General features: G+C 40.9%; 6 protein-coding genes across 6 annotated transcripts; 4 read left to right on the top strand and 2 right to left on the bottom strand.

Moving 5' to 3' along the window:
- Positions 1 to 7311: 7311 nt before the first annotated feature.
- Positions 7312 to 7620, bottom strand: HO173_001379 (uncharacterized protein; the record flags this gene model as incomplete). Its single annotated transcript, XM_037303319.1, has 1 exon — positions 7312 to 7620. The coding sequence occupies one exon, from the start codon at positions 7618 to 7620 to the stop codon at positions 7312 to 7314; it is 309 nt and encodes a 102-aa protein (XP_037169966.1).
- A 1884-nt stretch (positions 7621 to 9504) lies between these two features.
- Positions 9505 to 10110, top strand: HO173_001378 (uncharacterized protein; the record flags this gene model as incomplete). Its single annotated transcript, XM_037303318.1, has 3 exons — positions 9505 to 9551; positions 9600 to 9689; positions 9750 to 10110. The coding sequence occupies 3 exons, from the start codon at positions 9505 to 9507 to the stop codon at positions 10108 to 10110; spliced, it is 498 nt and encodes a 165-aa protein (XP_037169965.1).
- A 1004-nt stretch (positions 10111 to 11114) lies between these two features.
- HO173_001377 (uncharacterized protein) lies at positions 11115 to 11603 on the top strand (the record flags this gene model as incomplete). Its single annotated transcript, XM_037303317.1, has 1 exon — positions 11115 to 11603. The coding sequence occupies one exon, from the start codon at positions 11115 to 11117 to the stop codon at positions 11601 to 11603; it is 489 nt and encodes a 162-aa protein (XP_037169964.1).
- A 794-nt stretch (positions 11604 to 12397) lies between these two features.
- HO173_001376 (uncharacterized protein) lies at positions 12398 to 14303 on the bottom strand (the record flags this gene model as incomplete). The annotated part of the gene is made up of 4 exons (XM_037303316.1): positions 12398 to 12655; positions 12820 to 12926; positions 13006 to 13856; positions 14251 to 14303. 4 exons carry the CDS (start codon positions 14301 to 14303, stop codon positions 12398 to 12400), a joined length of 1269 nt encoding a protein of 422 aa, XP_037169963.1.
- A 2441-nt stretch (positions 14304 to 16744) lies between these two features.
- On the top strand, positions 16745 to 18730 carry HO173_001375 (uncharacterized protein; the record flags this gene model as incomplete). Its single annotated transcript, XM_037303315.1, has 7 exons — positions 16745 to 16798; positions 16895 to 17134; positions 17244 to 17427; positions 17485 to 17546; positions 17601 to 18028; positions 18158 to 18378; positions 18459 to 18730. 7 exons carry the CDS (start codon positions 16745 to 16747, stop codon positions 18728 to 18730), a joined length of 1461 nt encoding a protein of 486 aa, XP_037169962.1.
- Positions 18731 to 19078: 348 nt separating this feature from the next.
- Positions 19079 to 21543, top strand: HO173_001374 (uncharacterized protein; the record flags this gene model as incomplete). The annotated part of the gene is made up of 2 exons (XM_037303314.1): positions 19079 to 19537; positions 19654 to 21543. 2 exons carry the CDS (start codon positions 19079 to 19081, stop codon positions 21541 to 21543), a joined length of 2349 nt encoding a protein of 782 aa, XP_037169961.1.
- Positions 21544 to 26274: the final 4731 nt, after the last annotated feature.

Genomic DNA, 26274 nt, shown 5'->3' with positions numbered 1-26274 from the left:
GCGTTCTTATATTTTCTTATATTCTAATCTTTTCTAATATTTTTTTTAATTATATTATCTTCTATAGTAATATAATTCTACTTAAATTTTCTTATTATTTCTATTATAATACTAATATACTTTTTATAATATATTCTTTAATATCTTATAATAAGCTTTTTATACGAAAATTATTATTATAATTATCTTAAATAAAAATTTAATTAAATAAATAAATTTACGTATTTTTTATTATCTTTTAATATTATAAAAGCTAATACTATTAATAAAGATAATAGCTTTAATTCGCTTTATTATATTATCTCTAAAGAAATAAAAATATCTTAAAAACTTAAATAATAGTAAGATATAAAAAATAATAAATAAATATTCTAGAAATAAGAATATAGTAAAGTCGCGCTAGTATTTAATAAATCTAAATATATATAAATTATTAAGAATAACTTTAAGAAAATAAAATAATATAAATATAATAGCGAAATAAATAACTAAAAAAAGACTCTTAATTTTCTTAAAATATTAAAAAGCTACTTCTAAGAAAAAGAAGAAAATAAAAAAGAGAATTATTAAATATATTATATATAATCGATATACTTATTATAAATTCTAATTATTATTATAATTATTCTAATATCTTTCTAATATTATAGCTAGTATTTATATATAATATTTTATATATTATATTAAAGATAATAAATTTTATAAATAATTAAATTCGTTAGATATAATTTTAATTCTAGATTTTACTAAGAATATTAATATAAAGCGCGATAAGTAATTCGATATAAAGAAAGAAAACGAAGATATAATTATTAATATATAATTAAATATTATTAATTAAAAGATTAAGTAATTCGAAAATCTTTAACTTATTTTAGAGAATATAAATTTTTAAATAATATTAATAGATAAGATATAAGTATAAAAGATTAAATATTTATTAATATCTTCTTATTATAATAATAAATATAGTAAACTATAATTAAATCTATTAGAAAAAAGATTAAATATCTAGAAATTTTCGAAGATATAATAAACTCTTAAAAAAATATTTATTTTTATTACGTAGAAGTCTTATATAATTTATAAAAAATTTCTTAAAAAAAAATCGCTAAAATAATATTTATTAATATAAATTTTTCTTTATATTAATTTTAATTTTAATATTCTAATCTATATTTAAATAGACTCGTTATTTATATACTAATCTTACTTATATTAAACTTATTTATAAGAAATCTTAGATTATAAAGTCTAAGAAAGTTTACTATCTTTTTCTCTTATATATATTTTTTACTAAAATAAAATACGTAATTTTTAAAAACTATATAATATAAATATTTAAGAATAAAAAAGAATAAATATCGCTATTAGAATTGATTAGATAATAATTTAAGAATTATAATATAATAAGATATAGATTTATATCTAATAAGACGAGCGAAGAGATATAAGAGACTTTTAAGCTTATTAATATTAAATTAATATATAAAAATATCGCTAATATACTTAAGCGATCTAAGCGTTTTTATAAGAATATAAATTATCTAAATCTAAAATCTTAATAAGCTAGTTATATAATTCTAATTCTAAATTAAAAATAAAAATACGAGTATTTTTTATTATTATAATTATTTTTAAATAATAATAATTATAAAGATAATTAGAATTCTCTATCGCTATAAAAATATATATTATAATTTATAATTTTTTATATAATAGATTCTTTTCTTAGCTAGATTATATTTAAAAGTCTTAAATAATAAAATATTATTTAATATATAACTAGATATTTATATAAAAATAAAATATAAACTTTAATCTAATTAATAGACTTAATAAGAAAATAAAAATAAGCTCTTAAGTAGATTAGATAAAATATAATAAATAAATAATAAGTAGCTTTTAAGTCTAATTATTATTCTAATAAGTAAATTTATATTTTAATAATATTATATAAAAAAAATACGCGAGCGTAATTTAAAGAAAGTCTAGAGTTTTACTTTTCGCGTAAATTATTATATATATAAATAAAGATAAGAGCTTAGATTATAAGAATATAAATAATATTAAAATTAAATAAAATATAAATATTAAAAATAATTCTATTATACGCGCTAATAATTAAGTAGACTTTATCTTTTAAGTTACTTAAAAGCGCGATATAAAATTTAATAATAAGCTTTATTATAGCTTAAATATAATAATATTAATATATTAATTAATAAGTATCGAATTATTATAAAAATCTTAAAATATTAAACGCGATTACGCTTAGAAGATAAAATTATAAATCTTTATTAATATATAATTAATTTAATATATAGTAATAAAAAATTTATTATAAAAGCTACGCTATCTAGATTAATATTTTAATCTTAATTATTACTCTTACTATTATATAAATAATATAAAATTATCTCTTATTTAAATATATCTAATTCTTAATTCTAATTATTATTATAGATATCGTTAATTTATTCTAGAATTATTAAATATACTTTTATATACTTTCTATATTTTACTCTTTTTTTAATTAAATAGCGATTAAACTCTAAATTAAAATAAATACTTAAAAGAGAAAAGTTTATAAGTACTTAATTATATAATTTTATTTCTTTTATACTTTTTATAATTATTAGAATAATTAATAATATATAATTATATCTTATAGTTATATTTATAATAATTAATTAATTTAATAACTAAATTATATAAAGATAAATATACTCTTATCTTTAATTTAAATAACTTAATTAAAATAATCGCGAGATTTAAATTCTTTTTCTATAATATAATTCGCTTTCTATATATTATATAAAAATAAGTATTTATTTAAATAAAGATTATTAAAGCTAACTATAAAGCGTAATAATAAAAGACTTACTCTTAAACTAATAAACTAAAAAGACTTTTATTACTTTATATAATACTTTAAAAGCGAATCTTTAAATATAATAGCGCTTTAATAAATTCTAATTAAATATAATTTAACGAATTAAGCGCTAAAAGAGAAGCTTTAAGATTATAAAATTAATTAACTTTTAATAGCGATAAATCTCGCGTAAAGCTTAAATTATAACTCGCGTTAATTATATATAATAAATATAATAATAATTAAAAAAATATATTATCTAGTTTCTATTAATATTTTAATACTATTAAAATAGAGGTAATATTTATTAAAGTAATAGCGATAGCGATTAAAGCGATAATAATATTTAATAAACTTTTTACTTTAACGCTATATCTAATACTCTAGAATAATATTAACTTTTTCGAAGAGCTATTAATAATAAATTAAGTATATATAAATTAAGCTCTTCGCGTAATCTATCTATATATTAACTTAAAATTATTAAAAAATAAAAAATAAATATATAATTTAATAATTATATTATACTTTTAATATTATTATAATAATATTAAGTTACTTAAATAGAAGTTTAATATATAAAAAAGATAATTTTATAATAAGAAGAGTTAATATAAAAAAGAAAGTTTTAAAAGAGAAGAAAAGGGAAAGAAAAGCTTAGATATCTATCGCGCGTATTAAATTTTTAGATTACTTTAAATTATTTAACTTAAATTAAATATTAATAAAACGCTTTCTCTTTAATTTTAAAAATTTAAGTTTAAGCGAATTACGCTTATTAAGTATTATTATCTAATATAATCTTAGCTACTTTTATAATAATTATAGTTATTATTATAATTTATATAAATTAAAAGATAAAAGATTTAAAAGAGCGAGCTAATAAGTAACTATTTTTATCTAATTTAGCTAATATTAAACTACTATAACTTATTAAAATTTTTATATATTTTATTCTTACTTTCTTATTTTTAAGTCTTACTATCTTTATAGAAATAATTATTTTTTAAATTAGACTTTATAATAATACACTTATAATAACGTATAGTATATATCCTCTTTATTTCTAATATCGATACTTACTAGAATTAACGTACTTTTTAATAAAACGAGCTTTAATTAAAATTAAGAATAGCTTAATATTCGTAGATATTTATATAAGCCCTTTAATTCTTTTATATATATCTATTAATTTATCTTTTTATAATAATTAAAGTAGAAGAAACTAAGTCTAATAATTTATTATAATAAATATTAAATATTAATAATAATAATAATATTAAAGAGTCTTAATATAAGTTAATTAAGCGGCGATTAAGCTCTTAATTAAAATAAAAAGCGAAGAATAAACTTAATTAAAATAAAAATATTAAGAGATCGCGATAGCGAATAAATATATTTACGTCTAAGAAGAAACTAATTAAAAAAGTAAAGAAAGTTAATATCTTAATTATTAATTATATTATAATTATTAAAAAGCGTAAAGTTAAATATATTAATATATCGTCGTTATAATAGAAATAAACTCTTAAATAGATTAAATAAAATATAATAGATAAATAATAAGTAATTTCTAATTTTAATTATTATTCTAATAAATTTATATTTTAATAGTATTATATAAAAAAAGCACGCGAGCGTAATTACGAAGAAGTCTAGAGTTTCGCTTATCGCGCGAACTATTATATATATAAATAAAGATAAAAATTTAAATTAAGAAGAAATAAATAATATCGAAATTAAATAAGATATAAGTATTAAGAATAATTTTACTATACGCGCTAATAATTAAGTAGATTTTATCTTTTAAACTACTTAAGAGTATAATATAGAATTTAATAATAAGCGCTATTATAGCTTAAATATAATAATATTAACAAGCTAGCTAATAAATATCGAGTTATTATAAAAATCTTAAAATATTAAATATAATTATATCTAGAAGATAAAATTATAAATCTTTACTCGTATATAATTAATCTAATATATAGTAACGAGTAAAGGTCTATGAATTAAATTTATAGTCATTTTTTTAATTAGAGCCTGATGGGCTATCGAGTAAATAGGTGAGCGATCTTTGGTGAGCGAACTTTGGTGAGCGATATTTGAATTCCTTGCGCTTTAATGATTATAAGACCAATTTTTAAAATTCTTAAAAATTCGAAAAGCGCAAATAGCGTTTCAAAATTTAAAAAAAAAAAATTCAAAATTTTAATAGAAAATAAAAAAGTTATTACTATTGTGAATAACGTACACCTATAATTTAATAAGGGAGGCGCGGGAGGGCGAGATTTTGATGATTGCGGACGCTAATTTATTTACCCGCGATGACTTAGCGAGTCTAATCGAAGAGCGTAGTAACCCTAAATTGATAATTGGCTACACATACAAATTCAAGGTTTTCTAGTTTAGCTCTACCTTATTCTATTATATATACTAATAAAAAGTTTACTATAAAAGCTATATTATCTAAATCGATATTCTAATCTTAGCTATTACTATCGCTATTATACGAGTAACGTAAAATTATCTCTTATTCGAGTATATCTAATTCTTAATTCTAATTATTATTATAAGTAATACTAATTCGTTCTAGAATTATTAAATATACTTTTATATACTTTCTATATCTAATCTTTTTTTTATATATCGCGAGAAGATAGCTTAAAGAAATATAGCTTATCACATTAAACTACGATACTTTCGAGAGGATATTAAGAAATATATTAACTTTTCTAAGCCGGCGATTTAGTAGAAAAACTATAATTATAATACGTATAATTTTATATTAAATAGCGATATCGAAAATATATAATAGATATATAAAATTATCGTTAACGGCTTTAATTATAAAGTATCGACGAATTTCATATAGCTAATATTAAGAAAAGATAAGCTTTTCTTATTATTAGTAGATATAGCTCGCTTTCTTTTATATATATAGAGTAATAAAATATAATCGTATTTAATTCTATATCTTATTAATTTAGCGTAATTATTAATTAGAATAATAATTAGAATAGCTACTTCTAAATATAGAAATCTTAATTAAAATATTTTATATATATATTATTTCATAATATAATATTATAGATATACTATATCGTGGAATATCCCGCTAAAATCCTATATTATATTAGATATAAAATAATATAAATTTTAATAATCTATATTATATTAGAGTATAATATAATAGATTAATATTTTATATTATATTATATCTTTTCGACTAATATAAAAATTATATATCGCTAGATTAATAACTAAATTATATAAAAAACTTATTTTAAAATAATCTCTTAAATTTAATAGATTTATTATTACTCTCGAAGATAATATAAAACTTAATTAATATAAGTAGATAAAGAAGATTTAATTATTTTTAAAGTTATTTATAAAAGAATAATATATTATCTAGAGAGCTTAAGAAGTATATATTATAACGATATCGTAGCTATAAACTATATTTACCTTATTATATACTATTTAAATTACGAATTTTATTTATAATAATATTTAATATCTAAATTATTATCTTTTATAATAAATAAAAGAAAGAAATCTTATATTTATTAAGTTAGATATAACGTCTCTAAGAATTATAGCTTTTACGAATTTATTATTCGCTAATAATAAAGATTTCTCTTTTTAAATCGACTATATAATAGTCTTAGCTAACGCTTAAAATAAGATTAATATTATTTATTAATAATTAATTAAATATCGTCGAGTTACTAGAAGCGTATTAGCCTTTAAACTTTATATATTATCTCTAAGATTCGACGTTATAATTATTATAAAGTTTACTCTAAATTAAATCTTCTCTAATACTTCTTAGAGAAAGATATCTCTTTCTATATATATAGACTCGAAATCTTTATATAAATATCTTATTAAGCTAGGGATAATATAAGAGAAAAGATTAATAATAGATATTCTATATCTAAAATAGTTATACGAATAACGAAAGATTATCGAGATTCTATAGATTAGAGAAGATAAGAATCCAGCTAATTTAATAATAAAGAATAAGGAATATAATATACTATAACGTCTAATAAATATAAATCACCTAGAATTAAATCTAGAAGACTAGATGAAAAGATAAGATACTAATATTAATTAATAGAATTTTTTTTTTTTTTTTTTTATTTTAAATATTTTTTTTTTATTTTTATTTTTTTTTTTTTTTTTTTATAAATTTTTTTTTTTTTTTTTTTTTTTTAAAAAAAAAAATTTTATTTATATTTTTTTTTTTTTTTTTTTTTTTTTTTTTTTAATTTAAAAAAATTTTTTTTTTTTTTTTTTTTTTTTTTTTTTTTTTTTGGTATAGGGGGGTTTTTTTTATAAAAAAATTTCCTTTTTTTTTAGACATCATTAAGACTACCACATCTAATGATAGGTCTCATTATAGCAGTAACTGCATACCCAGGTATTTACCAACACACCTCGAACACATACGGAAGCTTGCTGTCAATGTCCTGGTAGCTGCCACCCGGGGCGCTGAGTCCCGTCACCGCGCCCACTTGGTCTTGCAGCGCGTCGTAGAGGGTCACGTCGAGGATGTACTCGGAGTTGTCGGCCTCATTTTTTTGGTATTGCTTTACGTGCACGCCGCACCAGCCACTTTGGTAGCGCTTTCCGAGAGGTGAGGAAATGGCGGCGGGTTGGGGAGGAGAGGGATGGGCAAGAGCGCCGAGGGAGAAGACAGCGGTGGATAGAAGGGCGACAACTGTGCAGCGCATTTTGGGCGATGGTAGGAGGGTGTGGGTTCGATGACAGATGTGTATTATGGAAGAGACCGATTTATGAGCGTAAGAGAAGAGGACTGCGGGTGAAGAAGCTGATGCTTGGAAATGGAGTGTTTGCTTGGATTTGTTCGGATTTTGTCTTGACTGTGGTGTTGATGATGGGTTGAACAATGGGGAAGTGAGGCCTCTCTTATACTTGTCGGAGCTTTGGGATATGCAGGATCCTCTCGAGCACTGTCCACACCATCAACCCTGCGATGTGATCAGGTCCACCCGGCATGCACCTGGGCCTCAAACGTTTCGTAATCTCTGCCTCCTGCAACCCTACCTAATCAATCGTCCAAGTTACATATCCCTTACCGTTGCATCGTTGAATGACACGGCTGGGTTCGTTGCCGTTCGTATCCTGCACGAACCTCGGATAAGGATCGCAGAAGCTACTTGATTTGGACAGCGATGTTGATGGAACCAAACTCGAGCAAGTTTGTTGCGGCGCTGTAAGCCAGCAATTTGTCATTAACAACGGAAGAATGCAAAGGAACGGTACTCAAGAAGTCAGCTACTCCACCTACAAGTGCAAGATTGTGGTACCTGCAGGCTGAGATCGTCGATCCGCATAACGATTGGAACTCCCATGACGAGGCTTCCCACAGCAGCCCCTGAATAAAAGGAGGTGGCAATTCCATCATTTGTGAATCAAGAGGAAGTATGTCATTGCACGAATCCTATACATCTGAAACATATGTTAGTCGGTACATCGAACGAGACAGAGATATCGTACAGCTGTGTAGGTGATCCAATGGCCGTTGCACCGCACATATGGCTCTACTTAAACCGTTAACGCAGGCTTGGCCGAAATTTTCAGCTGTACAGATAGGAGAGCGGACGGAAATGGGACCCGTTAATGCCACTTATATACAGTAGATACAGAGTGGGTATATGTACCCCCTCCAATCATGCGGAATTCGTACAGACGCGACCCCCTTAGCGAGTGAGCTGAGACTCCTACAAGTACGCCAAGTCTCGGATAGATGAACGCCGTGCCCGAAGACGACACGTTTGGATGGCACTTTCGTTGGGCTCAATATCCGTGCTCGTGCAGGCAGCCAAAGTTCTCGGAAGGTACAGCACTCAGAGCTGAGAGTTATATGAAATGCAAAGCGGCGGTTCAGCTTGTGCGTTTTTGATATTGCTTGACCCTGATGTTATTTTGGCTTGACCCGACTGAAAGCAACACGCATATTGCATAAGCAGCATCTCCAGCATTGCCATGCACTTGCAGCTTACGCACTCCGATTTGGCACCTTCATTGGCTACAATTTGAGGCACACGGCAAAGAGAGATCGGATTACATGACCATCCAAACCGTTTCATTTCATGTTATTCCGACCAGACCAATCTCAGCCTCAACCCTCCATCCAAGACATACCCACAAATGCCAACCCCATACTTACACATCCACACTCCGCATCTATTGCTTTTGAGTGGCACAAATACCAGCCTCATACATACATGTTATTATATCTGTCCTGGGACGCAATCACGTTGAATTGTTCAGACTACGAGTAGCGTACTCTCACCCACGTGACGCGAGTATAAAGCGGCGGCACCCTAGACCTGATAGGGGGAGATATCGGGGTACATTACATACATGTGTCTTGGCAAGCCACCCCTCACATCCTGGGAGCGATGATGGCTAATCATCTCAACGGTTTCAGCGGTTACCTATTGACCACCTCTACATATCTGTAAATCCAGCAGCTCCTAAGTGGTGTACTTGGTATCCTTTCGCTGCGCATTCTTTCCCTTTTGAGCTTCTCTTTCCGCGAGCTCAGCATTTTTGGGAAGCTCACCCGCAATAAAACGAACAAGAGCATCATGGCCAACGACGAAGGAGAGTGGAAGCCCAAGGGGCGGCCAACATCGTATGACTGCTAGGCCATTGCTCTGGGCCCCTTGCTAAGAGCTGCCAGCATGATTGCCAGGGACTTCTCCGCTGATCTCAACGATGCATTCGCGATGGACAGCAACCTCGATAGCTTAGTCCAGTCAGTCCAGCTGAAGTAAGCCCCCTATCCTAGCATATGGTTCACGTCTTTCAAAGGTTTGCTGACACTAGTTAGAAAAGAAGCAGTGGATTCACAGACCCAAGAACTCCAAGCCCTCGAAGCACGCCTACGAGACACCGAGGATCGTCTGAAAGAGCGGCAGTCCAGGGATCCATCGCTGGCAGGCAGAAATAATGGCACCAATTCCATCAACAGACGTCAACCTCTCAATAATACATTCAGTGGTCAAGAGAATGATCGGCTGGAATCCTCTACTACAAGCCCACAGGCTACGCAGGCCCCAACGTCCCAATCAGTGTCAGCGAGTACCATGTCACACTGGAGGCCGACGCAAAGTACTGCTTCCGGGACAGGTGGTGGAAATGCGCCCTTTGTTCGCCCGAGTGGGCAGGAGAATAGCCGTCACGTGCAGTAGGTCCGGACACCTCTTATAGAAGTGCATCGAAAAAAAGCCGCGGAATATTTGCTTTTTCCAGAGATTCTGCTTTTCTTTACAGCTAGTCATCCTAGTGAATGGGGGATAAGCCGGTTGCTCATGTTTGCAGCTTCGGGAAGCTGCATTTGACCGGGCCTACTACCCTCTTACTTGCAGGTGATAGGGCTCGGGATGCTCCAAGGCATGGTTTACGAGGGCTTGAGGCTTCGATTCACAGCCTCCAGCGGAGTCCGCCCCCTAAGAACGGCCTGCGATTGTGTGACAGTTTTCGTTCTCTCCTCATTGACAGCAACAAATAGATTGTCAATAAGTCTCAATGGTAATTACGGGTAGGCCTGCTAGGTATCGAGTCCTTCAAGCGTCCACTTCCTTTCTCTTACCACCACAAACTTCCTCCACCTGGGACCGAAGCAGCTTTTTCACGACGATACATGGGCCATGAAGTCTAGTGTCCTAGCAATACGTTGGCTTCATGCCTATGTATGATATTTCAGATGCGCCAGAGCCGAAAATCAGTATCTTTGTTTCTGAACACTCACTATTGCTCCACTACAAACTTCTCCCTCTTTATCACACATCATATCAATCCTTCCAAGCTTCTTCTTTTCTCTGCAATATCTTCACTTACCTTCAAACTTATCAGCATTTGCAATCATAAAACCTTTACTCGCGACTCAACAGCATAGACCACCTTCGACTGGTTCGAAGCAGCGTTTTTCTCTAGATTTCATTGCATAAGATACCAGCTCTTCAGCTCTAATTTCTAGGACGAGCTTCTACAAGTGATCTAGCATCACATAGACCAGGAAGTATGCTCCGTTTGCCCAAATAGCAGGAGCTCGTACCGTCTTGAGAGCGATGACACTGACAATCCTTGAGGTCCAGCACCCTACCCAGGATCCCATTAATCATCAATTGCAGCCTCATTTCGGCATCCTTACAGCATATTACCTTACATTTTCAGGATCAGGAAACCAGCAGTCATGCCTCTTCACCGCCAAACTCACTCTGCTTCCTCCCTCTCCGATACCAACTCAAGCGGCTCCACCCCATCTCGCTCCAGCTCCTCCGAACGCTCAAGCCACCCAAGCGTTCAACAACCACCCCGCACTCACCACCACCAAATCTCCGTCTCCGCACCCCCAAGCTTCGCCAACCGCACGCAGTCCGATGGGCTCACATCCGAATCCTCTTCTCCAAGCTCCTCCACGCTCGTCTCCTCCTCCGACGAAAAAGCGCCCTCCAACCCTTCCTTCGCCACAAAGACAGCAGCAGCCACCCTCTCCCCCGAGACGAAAAAGACGGCGAAGAACCGCTCATCGGCCCGCCAACACGACCAGCTCAAGGGAGAAAGAAGCTGTCTCGACTTCGACTGGAGCTACCGCAACGTCTACGCTTCGGCATCGAGCCACGGACGACGCAAGGCGATCGGTGGCGGGAGTGGGTCCGTGGGAACGTGCGCGCTGATGTGAGGGAGGGAGGGAGGAAGGCGGAACCGAGACTCGCGTCACCGCCTTTTTTTTGGAGATTTTGCCGTCGTGATGGCACCGTGGTTCTTTCTTTCTTTCTTTCTTTCCTCCCAGCACTGAAATACCCCCTTCTACCACACACATCCTTCACCAGTGGCCGGCCACCGGAAGGATGGATCCACGCCCATTTCAGAACCCCCTTCATACCGTCACTTCCGCATCTCAGATCCGATCAGCTCCACGCCTGATCGTTCGGCCGCGCACCCAACATCGATCTTGCTCTTTCTTTCCGTCCGGGGCGCAACGCATATGCATCCACGACGACGCAGCACTGCACTCCCTGTCCGGACTCAATAGGTATTTTACTGGCACTTATGATCTATGACGCATCATCACTTTGACAGGAGCGGTCGGTGGGTTTCGGTACCGTTTGGGACGTATCGCTCTCTGGATGCTGGGACGGCAGTGGGGGCGATTTAAACTTTCAACGTACGTGGTCTGGAAGGGCGTCTTCTTGAAAGGGGTCCGTGATGGCGTGAGTGGCTGTTTGGCTAGTGGACATCTTAGGGGGGAGGCGGTCACTCTGGAGCGGATATGGCATGGTGTTTGGCTTCGATAGTCATTCTAGCAGATATAGTTTCAGTGCCGGCACGAAGTCCATTTTCCACAATATCGGTCTCAACTTTTTCCATTTAAATTCCGGCTATTTCCATAGTCAAGACTCTTACAAACAATTCCACTGCCAACCTCTCTACCTCATCCCTTCCCCTCCCCTCCATTACTACCAGCACTTCGCCCTAACTAACCTCCTCAACAGCCCTCCCACCTCCAAACACCTTTCCAACCCGCCCACTCAACCACTCCCCTGGCACACCCACCCTGCACCCATCGCGATTACTAATCCATCTCACAAAGACCGGATTAGCAGGCGCGATTTCCTCTTCAGGTGGAGACACAGAGTCGTCTCCACGATCTTGAGCGGTGATTTCCGCTGCGGAGATTTTGCCACGGCGTTTGGGAGCTTGTTTTTTGAGGAGGCGATTTATTGTGTCCATCTGTTGGGTACGTTAGCGTGGACAATAGGACCGGTAGTGAGAGGCCGAGAGGAATGCATATGGGATTCGGAGGGAAAGTGCGGAAGAGAGAAAAAGGGAGATTGGGTAATGGCGAGAGTGATTGTGGTGATGGGGCTTAGATCCGTGCGGGAGACGAGACGTACCTTTTCCTCTTCATTGCGCTTCTCGCTCAGGTTCTTGCGTCGCCGGGCCATCTCAGCGCGGCGCATGGCATGCTCTTCCGCGGTGAGATGCTTTTTTGTTTGAGGTTCTGCACCAACTTTGATCAGCTCCCAAGGTATCTCCGCTCCCAGGAAAGAGACGACAAAAGCGTGGGAAACGATGCATACCCATAGGTAACTGAAGAAAATCGCTTCCCACCACCTGATTCAATCTGCCCTGCTGCCTCTTCGTCATCTTGCTAACATCAGGCGTACTGCCACGACTACCAGCATCACTTCTACCCTCATCTTCTTGTTCCATGTCTACATCGTCATCTCCCTCGGCATCCTCTTCTCCTTCGGCGTCTTCTTCGTCGTCATTTTCGGAAAGTTCGGAAAGCTCTTCGTCATCGTCCTCCATCTCCATTTCCTTAGCTTCTACGCTTTTAACTTTGGCATCTTGAGCCGGTGTGACGGTTAGAGTCGGTTTTGCTGCTGGCTTTGCTGGTGTTTTCGCTGCTGGGCCGTTGACTTTGAGAATAGATGGCGGTGCAGGTAGCGGTTGGCCGTCGTCGGCGTCTTCGTCCATGTCGATGTCGCCATCAGCATCTGCGTCTTCGTCTGCACTCTCCTCTTCAGCTTCTCCTTCCGCATCTTCTTCCTCGTCCTCTTCTCCTTCACCTTCTCCATCCTGCTCCTCGTCCTCTTGTTCAATTTGCTCATCGTCACTGGCTTCTACTTCCTCATCCTCGTCATCTTCCTCATCGTCGCTCTCACTCTCCACCACGTAGCTCTTCTTCGCACGACTAGATCGGGGACCGCTAAGTATCTCCGCTCCGGTCAATTGATCTCCAGGATTAGGACTCCGTGAGCTAGTACTGCTCGACATAGCCTCTCTTAATTTACTTGATGGCATCTTGACCGTAAGGCGTAGAGCCTTTCTAGACTCATCGGGTGAACTGGATTCATCGCGAGTGACTTTGACCGTTGAACCAGAGGCACCACGTCGTGAGCGCGTGGATGCTGGCGGTGCAGGAGGACTAGGATGAGATGTCAGAGTGTTGCGAGAGCGGAGGGTGCGTCGCTCGGGCATGGTGGGAGAGGATTGTTGGGGAAACTTGGAGTAATTAGGGAAGAAGAGACATGGTGTTGTAGAAGAAGGAACGCAGTGTCAAAGCGAGCAAGGATGGATGGTGATGATGATGATGATGATGATAAAGTAATGATGGGCGCGCCTTCCGCCTTCCGCGGTGCAGTTGAAACGCGGTCTTGTTCATGCACTCTGCCGAGACATGTCTGTAACTCGAATACGGAAGCGCTACAGGGCCGAAATGCAGTGTGACGTGTTCAAATGAAGTAAAATGTAGAAGGAGATGTCCCGCGAAAAGCAAAGGTGTATATTTAAAGCGGATAGATGTGGATGATAGGACATACGTGGTGTTAGAATGTCCATCGCCGTCGATTGTTCCATCTTGGCGGTAACTCATACTCCTCTGGCGCTTATTAGGCGGCCTCTCTGCCATCCCAACAGATCCTGCTGACAGCGCAGTTCAGCCGGTTGGCCTTCCAGTAAAGAATGCACGATAGCGGGTAGCGCCCCCTTCCGCTGCAACGTCAGGCTTGAGGCACGCTTGCTTTCCCTCAAATCTGCAGCTTTAGCGTTCAAGTACCTACTTTACCTTACTTGCATAATTACAGAGCGTTCCAGTAGAGTCATCTAAAGACTCCTGCATAAATAGGTTGATGCATCTTCAAATTCCCCCACACTTCCTTGGATACCGTAATCGGTAATCGGGGCTTGACCAAGGCGCTAGATTCATTTCAGCTAGCCCCACGTCTGACAGGTTCGGGCCGTTTTACATTCAATGCGACACGGTGACTCTAGAGAGCATCTTATCCAAGTGGAATCTCTTACTATCAATATCACTATATATTGCTAAACGCCATACAATTCAATGCAATGCGGCCCTGGGTATGCTCTCGTCAAAAAGCTGTACCTAGGACTGTTCCGAAAGTGCCGGCGGTGAAGATGCTTCGCCGGAGGTGTCACATGCATTAGGCTGCTTCCAGGTCGTTCCGTTCATAACAGCATTGGAGCATTTCTTCGAAAGGCACGTGATTTGCAGCAGCGTTATTAGGATCCTGTACCTCTACATTTCCGGGAGCAGGCAAGCCTGTTCTCAAAGACTCCAGCTTGTCGCGAAGCGTGTAATATCTGGATTCTCACAAAGTGCCTCAATCATTGTTCAACAGGAGCACGAAGACACTATCTTTGAGTCTTGGCATTTCATCGGCCATTGTCGCGTGATACTTAAATAGCTTTGATAGAGTTCTGCCTCTCCTGACCAGTTGTATTGCCGAAGAGCCTCAACTGTTATGGTGTGTGAAGATAATACCACCCGTTTCTCTTCTTTTAACCGTAGTCTTCGTCGTCTCTTAACCCGATGACTTCGGGTAAGTCCAAGTAGTATTGTGATCCGTAGTCAAAATGCTTGGGGGTATTTCCTGAGGACATGGCGCTGAAAGGTCTATTTCAAGAGAATTTGCCCTTGTCGAGCCGAGAGAGGTGCGAGAACTTGACAATAATTCTATCATCCGAAATGAATGTTGAAGGGTTTCTAATCTTCCTATGTCAATACCTTGAATCTTGTTCTTAGTCCCCAGAGTCTCCAAAACCCGTTCCAGCCATTGCCTCGAATGGAACTTCCAAGGGATTGCATTGTAGTAGATTGGCGCTGCCTTGAGATAGACCCATCAACAAGTGAAAGCAATAGGCAGTGTAGGTATTCCCTCGGAGCGTGTTGACTCTCTTAATCATATTCTGAGAGTATCTGATGCTCTCTCCCTTTCGCAGCGGCTCATCCCGCCAACGAGTCGTCGAATTTCATGCCTCTGCTGGTGGTTGCGGTCGACGACGAACGCAAGCTTGTAGACCTCAATACATAATTAGAGGGGTAATGGAAGGAAGCCGTAGAAGTTACGGCCGAAGCTAGAAAAAGAGGAATCAGCGTGGTTGTATGAAGGGTAAGGGTGTCTGGACTTGACAAGCTGTTGTTGCTGCCACCCCCCGAAGGACGCGGGTCTGTCTCCTCTCATTTCTGAGTACACTGTAAACTCTCGAGATCATCGTCACGAGCGTCACTGGCGGGCCGTAGGTATTCCATCGAGCCAACTGCTTTGTTGTTTGATGAGGGTCAAAAGGCATCTAAGAAGCTCTGTCCAATCACATCTTGGCAGTACAAGACGTGACAAATGTACCCCCCAATCACTCGGAACTCACGCGAGCATGGCCGCTTCGTCCTTAAAGTATAGAAGAGACAGGCGTTCGGGTTTCTACAGATGAATGGCGAATTGTTGACCTGGTGCCGCTTTAGCGAGAGAGTGGGGGTGGTGTAAGACCCCACTTTTGATATCCTGGGGCTATTTAGCATTGGCCGTGAGTTGAGGGTCTCAAAAATGGTCTTGCCAGTCAGAAATCAGCTCGTCCAACGTGTGTGCAGGTGCCGAAGGCGTCTGCCGTTTCTCCGCGGCCTCTTCCCCACAATTCGGGAGCGGAGATAATTGGCGAATAACGGCCGCTAATTTTATACAGGCAGCTGAGCATCCGAGCCTCTGGCCTATGTCCTCTACCCTATACCCTATGGCCAATGCACAAGGTGAACCCTCGGTATACCTTCTTCAAAACCATAGGCCAGCCTCTGCAATTTGCAGTCTCGGACGAAGCCTGAAGGATTCCTTCACCAAAGATGGCTGTGATCGCCGATGCTATTCTCGGCCTGCTTATGCGGACCTTAAGATACAAAAGGTTTCTCACCGCCTTACAACCGAAATCCAATCTTGGTTTTCTTTGAGCCCCATACATATCGCATCACGTCCTCCCGACCTTGCTTCAAGACTCTTTTGATCAATTACTATTGGCGTCGATACCATGATTCAAAGCAATAGCCAGATCGGTGTTCGGTTGCTGCCTAATACCTCCTGTGTTCGTTTCCCATTCCAATTACTGTCTTCGCTGAGTTCCTTCCACCTATCTTTGAATATGTGTGCGTTCTCATCAGCTGAATACTCAATTTAAAAGTGCGGTGAACTTGCCCAACTACTAGGCCCGAAAGTCTCCTTTGCCAACTCATCCGCCTATCTGGCAACTGAAAGAGCATACTGGTCTCTTCAAGAAGCAGACCTCTCACCGACATGCATCGTAGTGCCATCAACAGCAGAGGATGTATCCACGACCGTACGGACGATTGCCGGCAACCAAGAATGCCCATTTGCCATCAAAGGAGGAGGCCATGCGCCACAGGCTGGATCCGCGAATATCGTAAGTTACATTTTCAACCACATTACTTCCGTGTATTTTACTCCCTAAACTTATCTTACAACTCAAGCTCTTATCTGGAAAGAGGAATGCTGACTGTGAATCCGTTCAGGATTCAGGCGTTACGATCGATATGACCGGTCTGACGTCGGTGACGGTCAATGGAAATAAAACGGTCGCTAGTGTTGGCGCAGGGGCATCTTGGTTAGATGTTTATCTTTACTTGGATGGCCTCGGTATTGCGGTAGCTGGGGGTCGAAATGCTGCTGTTGGCGTCGGCGGATTTACTCTTGGAGGTCTGTCATTCCTTCTCTTTCCACAATTTCGCCCAATATTGACCTGTCCCTTTGAAGGTGGTATTTCCTACTTTGCACCGCGAGAAGGATGGGCATGCGACAACGTTGTGAATTTTGAAGTAGGTCCCTTGTGCGAACTTTGTCTAAAGATGCTGCTGAGCTAACAGTCATAGATCGTTCTCGCATCCGGCGCCATTGTCAATGCCAACGCCAAAGTCCGGCCAGACCTCTGGCGTGCTCTTAAAGGCGGCAGCAACAACTTCGGCATCGTCACTCGTTTTGATTTCGAGACATTTCCCCAGGGTGCCCTATGGGGCGGTGCTCTCACACAGTCCATAAACAGTAGCGATGAAGTCTTCGAAGCCTTTGCGAACATTGCCTCAGCGCCTCAGTACGACCCTTACGCCTCTCTTGTGACCGGTCTTACCTTCAACTCTACAAGCCAGCAATGGCTCATCGGGCATCTGGCCACGTATACCAAACCGGTGGCAGACCCTCCTGTGTTTGAAGGGTTGTTGGCGATTGAACCGCAACTTCAAAATACCTTGGGATTCACGAATCTCAGTACCTTAACGAATGAACCGGGACTGCCTGTACAACTGTAAGCATCAACCGGAGTCTACATCCTAGCCCCATCACTAGATCTGGTATAAGCATCCGGAGCGATTCCAGCTGAATGGAGGCTTCACATCGAGTCCCTTGGAGCTGACATGCTTGTGTCTTCCCACAGTAATTCGCTCTTCTACACAGCGACCTATGGTGTCTCAGCCACACTACTTGCCAAGATCCTCGACATAAGCAATGAGACCATTTATTCCACCTATCCTCGAGTCCCAGGCGGTGTATTATGGAGTCTTGCCTTCGAACCATTACCTACGCAAGTGACAAAATTCGGCCCATTAAAAGGTGGTAATTCGCTGGGCACAACACCTGGTGACGGCAATGGCATTGGTAAGTACCAATCTCGGCGCTTTGAGTGTAACCCAGTATCCCATGTATAGAATCCAGAAGCTGAAAATTGGTGCTTGCAGTACTTCTCCTCAGCGCCTTCTGGGCCTCCACATCCGCCAATGCTTTCGTGCAGCAGACGGCTCACAGGATCATGCAGAAAGCGAACGAAACGGCCAGGGGTATGGGGATGCTGCATAAGTTCGTATACCTGAATTATGCGAATCAGGACCAGAATCCGATATCGACTTATGGACGAGAGAACGTGGCGAATCTGAGGGCGACGGCGACGAAGTATGATCCGCGAGGGATTTTCCAAAGGCAGGTTCCTGGCGGTTTCAAGTTGCCGGTATAGGTTCATGAAAGCGTATTGGGGGGAGAGAAGGGGAATTGGACGGGGAACGGGTGCGTCGATGATGAAATAACCGTTCGTTCTCATAGAGGAAAGCAGACTGCACAACTGAATGAAGCTGCACAGAATCGTCCTAATATTAAACGATACTGTTGTACTTTTACGCAAAAGACCGCTTTGTCATTGAAGAAGATTTCCCAACGACTCCCAGCAGGAACAACGTCGTTATAGATGTACGACGACGACGAAAAAAGCAGTGCTATACTTCTGAGACTACAAACTCTCTTTTCTTCCCCGTTACAGCTTTCAGTCCGACTCCATTGCGCGCCAGAATGGCGCCAAAGAGCACAGATGCTCTCGAGACAGATCATCTCCTTTGACAAAAGGTCACCAGAAACAGAAACATCACAGACAGGGCGAAAGGGCGACTCCAACAGAACAAACCCCCTTCGTGCCAAGAGACGTCGCTTTAAACCCCCTCGTGCCAAAAGACGTCGCTGTCCTCCACGCGCAGCATTATCTCGACGCAGATTTCGAGAGATTATTCCCATCCGACCCAGGTTGTTCGCCATCCTGGTCCTACTCAAACGTGAGGAGATCTTGAATGAGATCCTCGAACACATTCCAGATGATAGCTTTGTCTACAGCAATGAAGAGGATGTGCCACGGGGGATTGGAACTCGAGACGAACGAGCGGATTTCTTTGCCCGACAATCCCATTTCCCTCCTCCACTAACGCGCGACTTTCCCCCCGCATATTTCCGGCCACATTTCGGCCTCCTTGGGTGGAACGGGCTGATGAGTTTCGAAGTGGGGCTTACGGCATCGTCCGTCAAGTAAAAGTAGCCAAAGGACATTTACCTGAATATCACCCGGTGAGACTGCGGCCCCGAAACAGAATAGGACTCTGATTGACGGTAGAACAGGACGGAAATGAGTATTTAGCGTGGAAGAGCATTGAAACAAGTATTTCAGAGACCACGAACAAAACTCGAGAAGAAGTCAAGACATTGAAGAATCGTCAACATGAGCACATCGTACCTTTGGTGGCTTGCTACGAGACACTGGCTCGAGACACACGGGGTCACACTCTCCATATCCTCTTCCCCTTGGCAGACCAGAACATGGCCGACTGGATTAGTCGTCGTCAAATTAATCTAGGACTTCCAGACGAGCCACTGCACCGGAAGGAACACTTGTATGACAGTATACTGTCAATTCTCTCTGCACTTGCGTACCTCCACAGAGTCATCGATCATACCTTCGCTTCTCATCACGACCTCAAGCCTGAGAACATACTGTTGTTCGGCAAGGTATGGAAGATCTGCGACTTTGGCAAGTCACATATTAGAACCCTTGAAGAGGGGTCCGAGACGAGCACTAAACACCTCGGGACTCTCAGATACCAGCCACCGGAGTATGATAATCCGAATATCAAGCATGAGCGGGCTTTTGATATCTGGTCAATGGGCTGCATCATAGTAGAGCTTGCATTTCTCATCGTCTATGGGCGGGAGACTCAAGAATGGGAGAAATTTACAATGGAGATAGAGAACGGAAGTCGGCCGGTTGGAGACGACCGGAGAAGAGATGAGTCGTTTCGTAGCAATATGCCAGTGGTGACAAAATGGATGAAGAAACTAACGCGCGAAGATGGAAGCCGCAACTTCATATACCTGATGGATAGAGCATCGGCAATGCTGTCTCAAGAACGAGAGGCTCGACCATATTCTTGGGAAGTTGAGATATATCTGCACGAGGCATTCCACCCCAATGAGAAAGGTAGCGATCGCCGAGCCAGAATTGAGAAACTTGTCCAACCACCACCGGCAATTTTCCATGGACATAATCCACTAGCGAGGGCGATTTACGAGAACAATTCGGACCTGAAGGATTGCTTGCAGAAAATTGGCTGGAGACTTGATCTATCCAATGTGGCAGATCCGTTTGATGCTGATTCAATGAGTGGGGCTGCAGATGTCGTGAGCCTGCTCGAAGACTTCAGGCCGTCCTCCAGCCAGATAGCTCAGGCGTTTCTTCACGAACTGGGCAAGGTGGAGGACGAAGGAGAAAAACATCGCCGTAAGGTTCTGGCTCAAGAATTTGCCAAAAGGTTACCTCCAGCTCAACATAACATTTTTGAAATCAGGGCCGTGCTAAAGCGGAAGTATCCTGTGGACCTAATGAGGATACTGGCAGGTGAAGTGGAAGTGAATCATATGGACGGTGATACAAACACCGCCCTGACCTCGGCCGCCCGGGTGTGTGATGTAGTAGCAGTCGATGTTCTGCTCCGATATGAAGCCGAAGTCGATCCAGTGAACGCCATGTCTGAAACGCCTCTCATGGTAGCCTCAAAATTAGGCCACACTCCTGTGGTTCAAAGACTGTTGCAGGAGGAGCACATGGGAATCGGTTTCAGAGATGATGATTATCGAACCCCATTGTCCTATGCGGCACAGTTTGGACATTACGAAGTTGTCCGCCTTTTGCTAGACAAAGGAGCTGACCCTAATCTCAGTGACAAACAAGGCAGAACCCCTTTGTCAATAGCCGCTGGAGAGGGAAAGAAAGAAATCTTCGAGAAACTCCTAGAACGCCAGGATATTGGCAAACCACTGATCATAGATCGAGACGGGATGTCGCCTCTGACGCACGCTCTGGCCGAGGTAAAGCATCGACAGTGGAAAGGAGCGTCAGAGGGGATGTATGACTATAAATCTTTCAGAAGGAAACTCGAGAAGCTGCGAGACTCGACTGATGAGAAGAAAGTCGAGGAAAGGTTCCAGCAGAGGAACACGGAAGATCCTCGATAGACCTAGGAGCAGTACGACGCAACTTTCGCTACCTCGATGGCCTCCAAGACCTCCGAGATCTCCAAGTGCTCTTCTGGCCAAGTCCGCTTCTGGTACGCTCGAAGAGCGTAAGATCTGGAAGGCCTTGCGGAGCTATTTGAGAGAATTGAGTAGCGGGCTCTTGTTCCCAAGCCCACAGGGGGGACCTCGGATCCTGTATCCTGTTTGGAGCGGAGGGCAATAGGGTAAGCAAGTCAGCATTAATGAAACTCGTCTGCGAGGGACAGGAGTTAGGCATTGCACGTCGACACCATCGTTACACTTCAACCTCCCAACAACACTGTTAGTGCCATTGTAGAATTTATTCCTCATCTCGCTTTCGCTCTTACAGTATACTCTATTACCTATTTCCTCACAGCAAACGCACCTTCTCTTCTTACTGACTCCCCCTCCCATTTCATGCCTTTGAGCGACCTGCTCCAATCTCTGAAGTTCTTTACATCCTCCCACCAGAATCTCCAACCCAACTCCTGTCCTTATCGCTCGCACACCAGCACCCCTCAACGCCTACAACAGCTCCTCCCCCCCTCAATCCTTTCTCTCTTGTCTCTTTTCCAAGAAACTAACCCTCTCCCACCACATTCCGTCCCCACTCTCCCATCCCTTCCCTACCCGAACCGCTCACGCTCACCTCCATCGATCGCAACCCTCGGTCTCCAAAACACAGACTACTCCAACTTCTCCGCAACGCTCACAGCCCTGTGCCGCAAAAGCCCGAAAGCGCAGACCCGCGGCATCTCCGGCGCAAACAACACAATGTGTGGCTTGGGAGTGAGAATAGAGCATTGTGGACGACGGCGGTGATGCGGCGGCATCGCCCGGGCAGGGCGTCACGTTCCGGGGGGTGAGTTTGCTGGGTTGGGCTTTGGAAGACGGCGGGTGGCGGGTGGAGAAGGAGACTGTGGATGGGAGAGTGCAGGAGGAGGAGAAGAAGGAGGGAAGCATATGATACGAACTCACAGTTTGATATGTGGATGTCCTGAGGTTTTCCGGTCCACTGTGTGAAAGATGGCAGTACGTACTGTTCGTCCTCGCAATGCGAGAGTCTGAACTTATCCCCACCTTGGACCGCACCGTGTTTCACCCGTGGGTCAAACCTTCGTACCCTTGTGGACCCATGCAACATATTCTTACCAATGCTGCATTTCTCCATCCAATACGCGATCGAAAGGTGTCCCGATGGCGGACGAAAAGATGTGGCTCGGGGAAAACTTGGGTTGGGTGCTAGACGCATTGGCATTGAAAGTTGATTGAAGACGCTGGCCTGAGGTTGGCCGCCGTCAACGACAATCTCTGTGTAACCGCTCGTCAGGATGGGTAGAAGAGAGGGTCGAAGCGGCCGGCCGCTGAGTTAGAGATTGTGTCAGGGATGAGCACTCTGCCTAATATGGGGTCAATCAGGCATGCCGGAAGGCTCCCGTCGTCCTTCTAAGGGGGTTACCTATTTCCATTGGTATCATTGACAAAGAAGACTCTTCTCACAAGATCGGGGGATCTTACTGTGTTCACCCTTGTTGTTGAGGGCGCGAACCTATTATCCTTTGATGCTCGGGTGACTGAGTCTTGAAGATTTCCGTCTTCATGACAGTGTCATTACTACTACTTGCATTTGATAGAGGGGAACAGTCGACTGCTTCTGAAATCCAGATGTTTGCATGCTTCATTATTGATTTCTCTGGGAGCAAAGAGCGGTCAGTCACCCTTTGCTTCTCGGAAGGCTGCATGCTTAGGTTATCCTTCTCCGTACTAGCTTTGTCTTCCGAGTTTTGCCCAGTCATACTTGGAAAAAGTTCGAGTGAAGCGTTAGCGCGTCAAGCGCGGTTGTCAACACTTGACACTTACATTACTTTACATTGCTTCTTTTCCCATAATCCAAGGCCATCACGGAGGTGAGAGTGCAAGACTGCAACGTATCTAGGTTGGGTCAACCGGGATGTCTCAGCCACCTGAATCTACGATGACATTCTCACTCACTACCAAGAAGCCGAAGCTAGCTCACATCCACTCTAAAGATACAGACGAACACGTCAAATCTCTCATGGGAGACTTTGAAGCAGTCAACGTGTGGCTGCAGGAAAATCAAGATGAATGCTCCAATCATCCGATGAAGAGACTCAAGAAAAACATCGCTTTGGGTGTCAAGCAGGGACTTGATTCGGCCCTGGAGGATATTTCCCAAGACATCCGGAAAACAGTGGGCAAAAAGTTTGTGAAAGGAGTCATCGAGAAAGAGATTGCTAAAGAACTGTCGAAAGGCTTGTCTATAGGGCTACCAAGACTCTTGTTCGACAAGCTCCACAATTCATACAAAAACCTCAGTACAAAATTGACGGCCGAGGACGAACCTGCTGGAGGCCACAATCAGCGTCTGCGCGAACATGTGTCACGAACGAGTTCCGCTTTGATTTCCAACAAATCTGTATCAGAAAAGGTTGCCAGCCAAGACGAGGAACAAACCAGATGGCCAGACGACGGCGGCATGCGAGGGTGGCGGAGAGTCCCCTCCGAAGACTCGGAAGCTTCCTTCGAAATACCTGAAGAGCACAATGAAGGGTCGTATGATAGATGCTGTGTCTGTAGTACCCTGGCCAGTGAAGAGGAGCTTATAATAACGACGTGCTGCTCAAAACCTGTCGGATCACTTTGTTTTGAGGAGGCTTTGCAAGAGACCGGCAAATGTTGTCTTTGCCACGAAACCCAGAACCTTTTCCCCTCGCCAAAGCTTACTGCACTTCCTGAGCACGACTTGGACTACAAGATCCACTTTGTCGAGGTCCAGGATGAAGCGAAGAATTCCAAAAAGGAAAATCCGGCCATATATGTCTCTGATACATCAGAGACAGGCATCGCTTGTCCATCTCAGAAAGATTCCCAACAATTTATGGAACCTGGAAAATCTGCAGAACCAGAGGATCATGTCAGGGAAACGAGTGAGTGGACAACGCGAACATCAAAAGTTTATAAGCCCAATGACAAGCTAATACAGAGCAAAGGAACCCGTTCCAGAGGAACCCGTTCCAGCCCCTCGACTCAGCTAGGCCAGAAGTCACATGGCAGTTCCACCCATAGGAAAGCGCAGCGTCTAGAGCCGCTGGGGAATGATCCAGAAGGTTCTGTCGTTACCAAAGAATACGAACTCGTTCTTAGGCTATTTGATCAGGCAGTCATCAGCTACCTGAAAGACCTGAGCCGGGAGGACGTGTCGACTACGGTGTATGAAGCACTCGAGGGACGCCTTCCTCCCACCGTCCATACGACAATTCTCTTCGGGGTCCTCCTTCTAGAGAGTGGAGACGTTCGACTCAAGTATGGAATCGATAAAAGCCAAGCCCCAGACTTGGAAGGCGGTGCAGCGAGCTGGGCTGAGACTCTTGAGAAATCCGTGAGAGCTCGACTGGGAACATACACGGTGATAATGCACAATTTAGAAACCGAGACCATGGACCTTTCCGATGAGGTCATGAGAACGAGGACGATCGAGGAGCTTGTGGGCTACAATGCCTCTGCTATGCAGTATCTCAGCCGACCGGACGATATTCCGCTCATCCGCTGGACCATGGGCGGCAAAAATATTCACAAGGTTAAGATAGGCTCTGTCACAATGGACTTAGCTACAGCGGCTCAAGCAAACGAGGTCATGATCCGTGGACTGTTGTGGAAAGGGCAGCGTCGGTATTGCGTAAAGCATGGGCCAAGGCGGAAACTTGTTCAGTGCAATAAATGTCAAGCCTTTGGCCACACCGCAGTGGACTGCTCTTCCCCACCTCGATGTTCGGCATGTGCAAAAGGCCACAGGTCAAAACATTGCCCTCTTGGCCTCAACGCTAGCCCGAAAGGCTTGAAGTGCGCTTTATGCGGCGGTGGGCACAGTGCTCGCGACTACTTTTGCACCGTCAGAAGGGGTGAAGAGTTACGACTCGGCTACCACTTCTATCCCATGGATGCGGGCATCGTGCTGACAGCAACTGAGACAATAGAAACGACAGCTTCTCTTCTGCCAGCGTCAACCAAGACTCCACTACTAGCGACAAGTCTTTCACATTTACCGAACACTGGCTGGTATTCCGAGGTCGGCATTAACACACCCGTCGTGGAGCAGAGACCTCCTTCCACTGCCTTCACTAAATAGATCATCTTGCAGCGTGCCAATGGTCCCAAAGATGCAATATCCGCAAGACTGATTGAATCTCGCATCAGCGCCCCTTCAGACTCCATAGGTTGTGAAAGTGAGTGAGTGGAGATGCCCGGCCTCGGTAAATCGCTTCGGGATAGAAATTCAAAGCTCGAGGGAACCTTGCCCGTGAACGCAGAGGCCCCAGAATGTACCCGTGACTTTCCCTTCTATGTTGCAGTGCACCGACGGAGAGCTGTGTTGGGAACCCGAAGGACTTTGAACGGCCTGGTCAACGCTGCTCTGCACTGCAGCTAGATCTGTGAGCCGCCAATTTCAGCTTGATTTTTCCAGAGGTTTTTGAATACGCTAAATTGTGAGATGGCAAAGACCTACGATATTTTCGCTCCGTAAATATAAGAATATTTTAATAGCGTTATTATAGCCAGCTTAATTACTTATTTATTCTTAATAAATATAATAATATCGCTTAAGATTTCTATTAAAAATAGCTAAAATATTAATAGATATTAATATATAGATATTACTTTAAGAGAAATTATAAAAGCGCGAAGCGCGAA

Source organism: Letharia columbiana (genome assembly GCF_014066305.1).
Source record: "Letharia columbiana isolate WasteWater2 chromosome Unknown Sc0000002_s0, whole genome shotgun sequence".
NCBI lineage: Eukaryota > Fungi > Ascomycota > Lecanoromycetes > Lecanorales > Parmeliaceae > Letharia > Letharia columbiana.
Note: the sequence above shows the minus strand (reverse complement) of the source record. Positions and strands in the feature narration are given on the sequence as shown.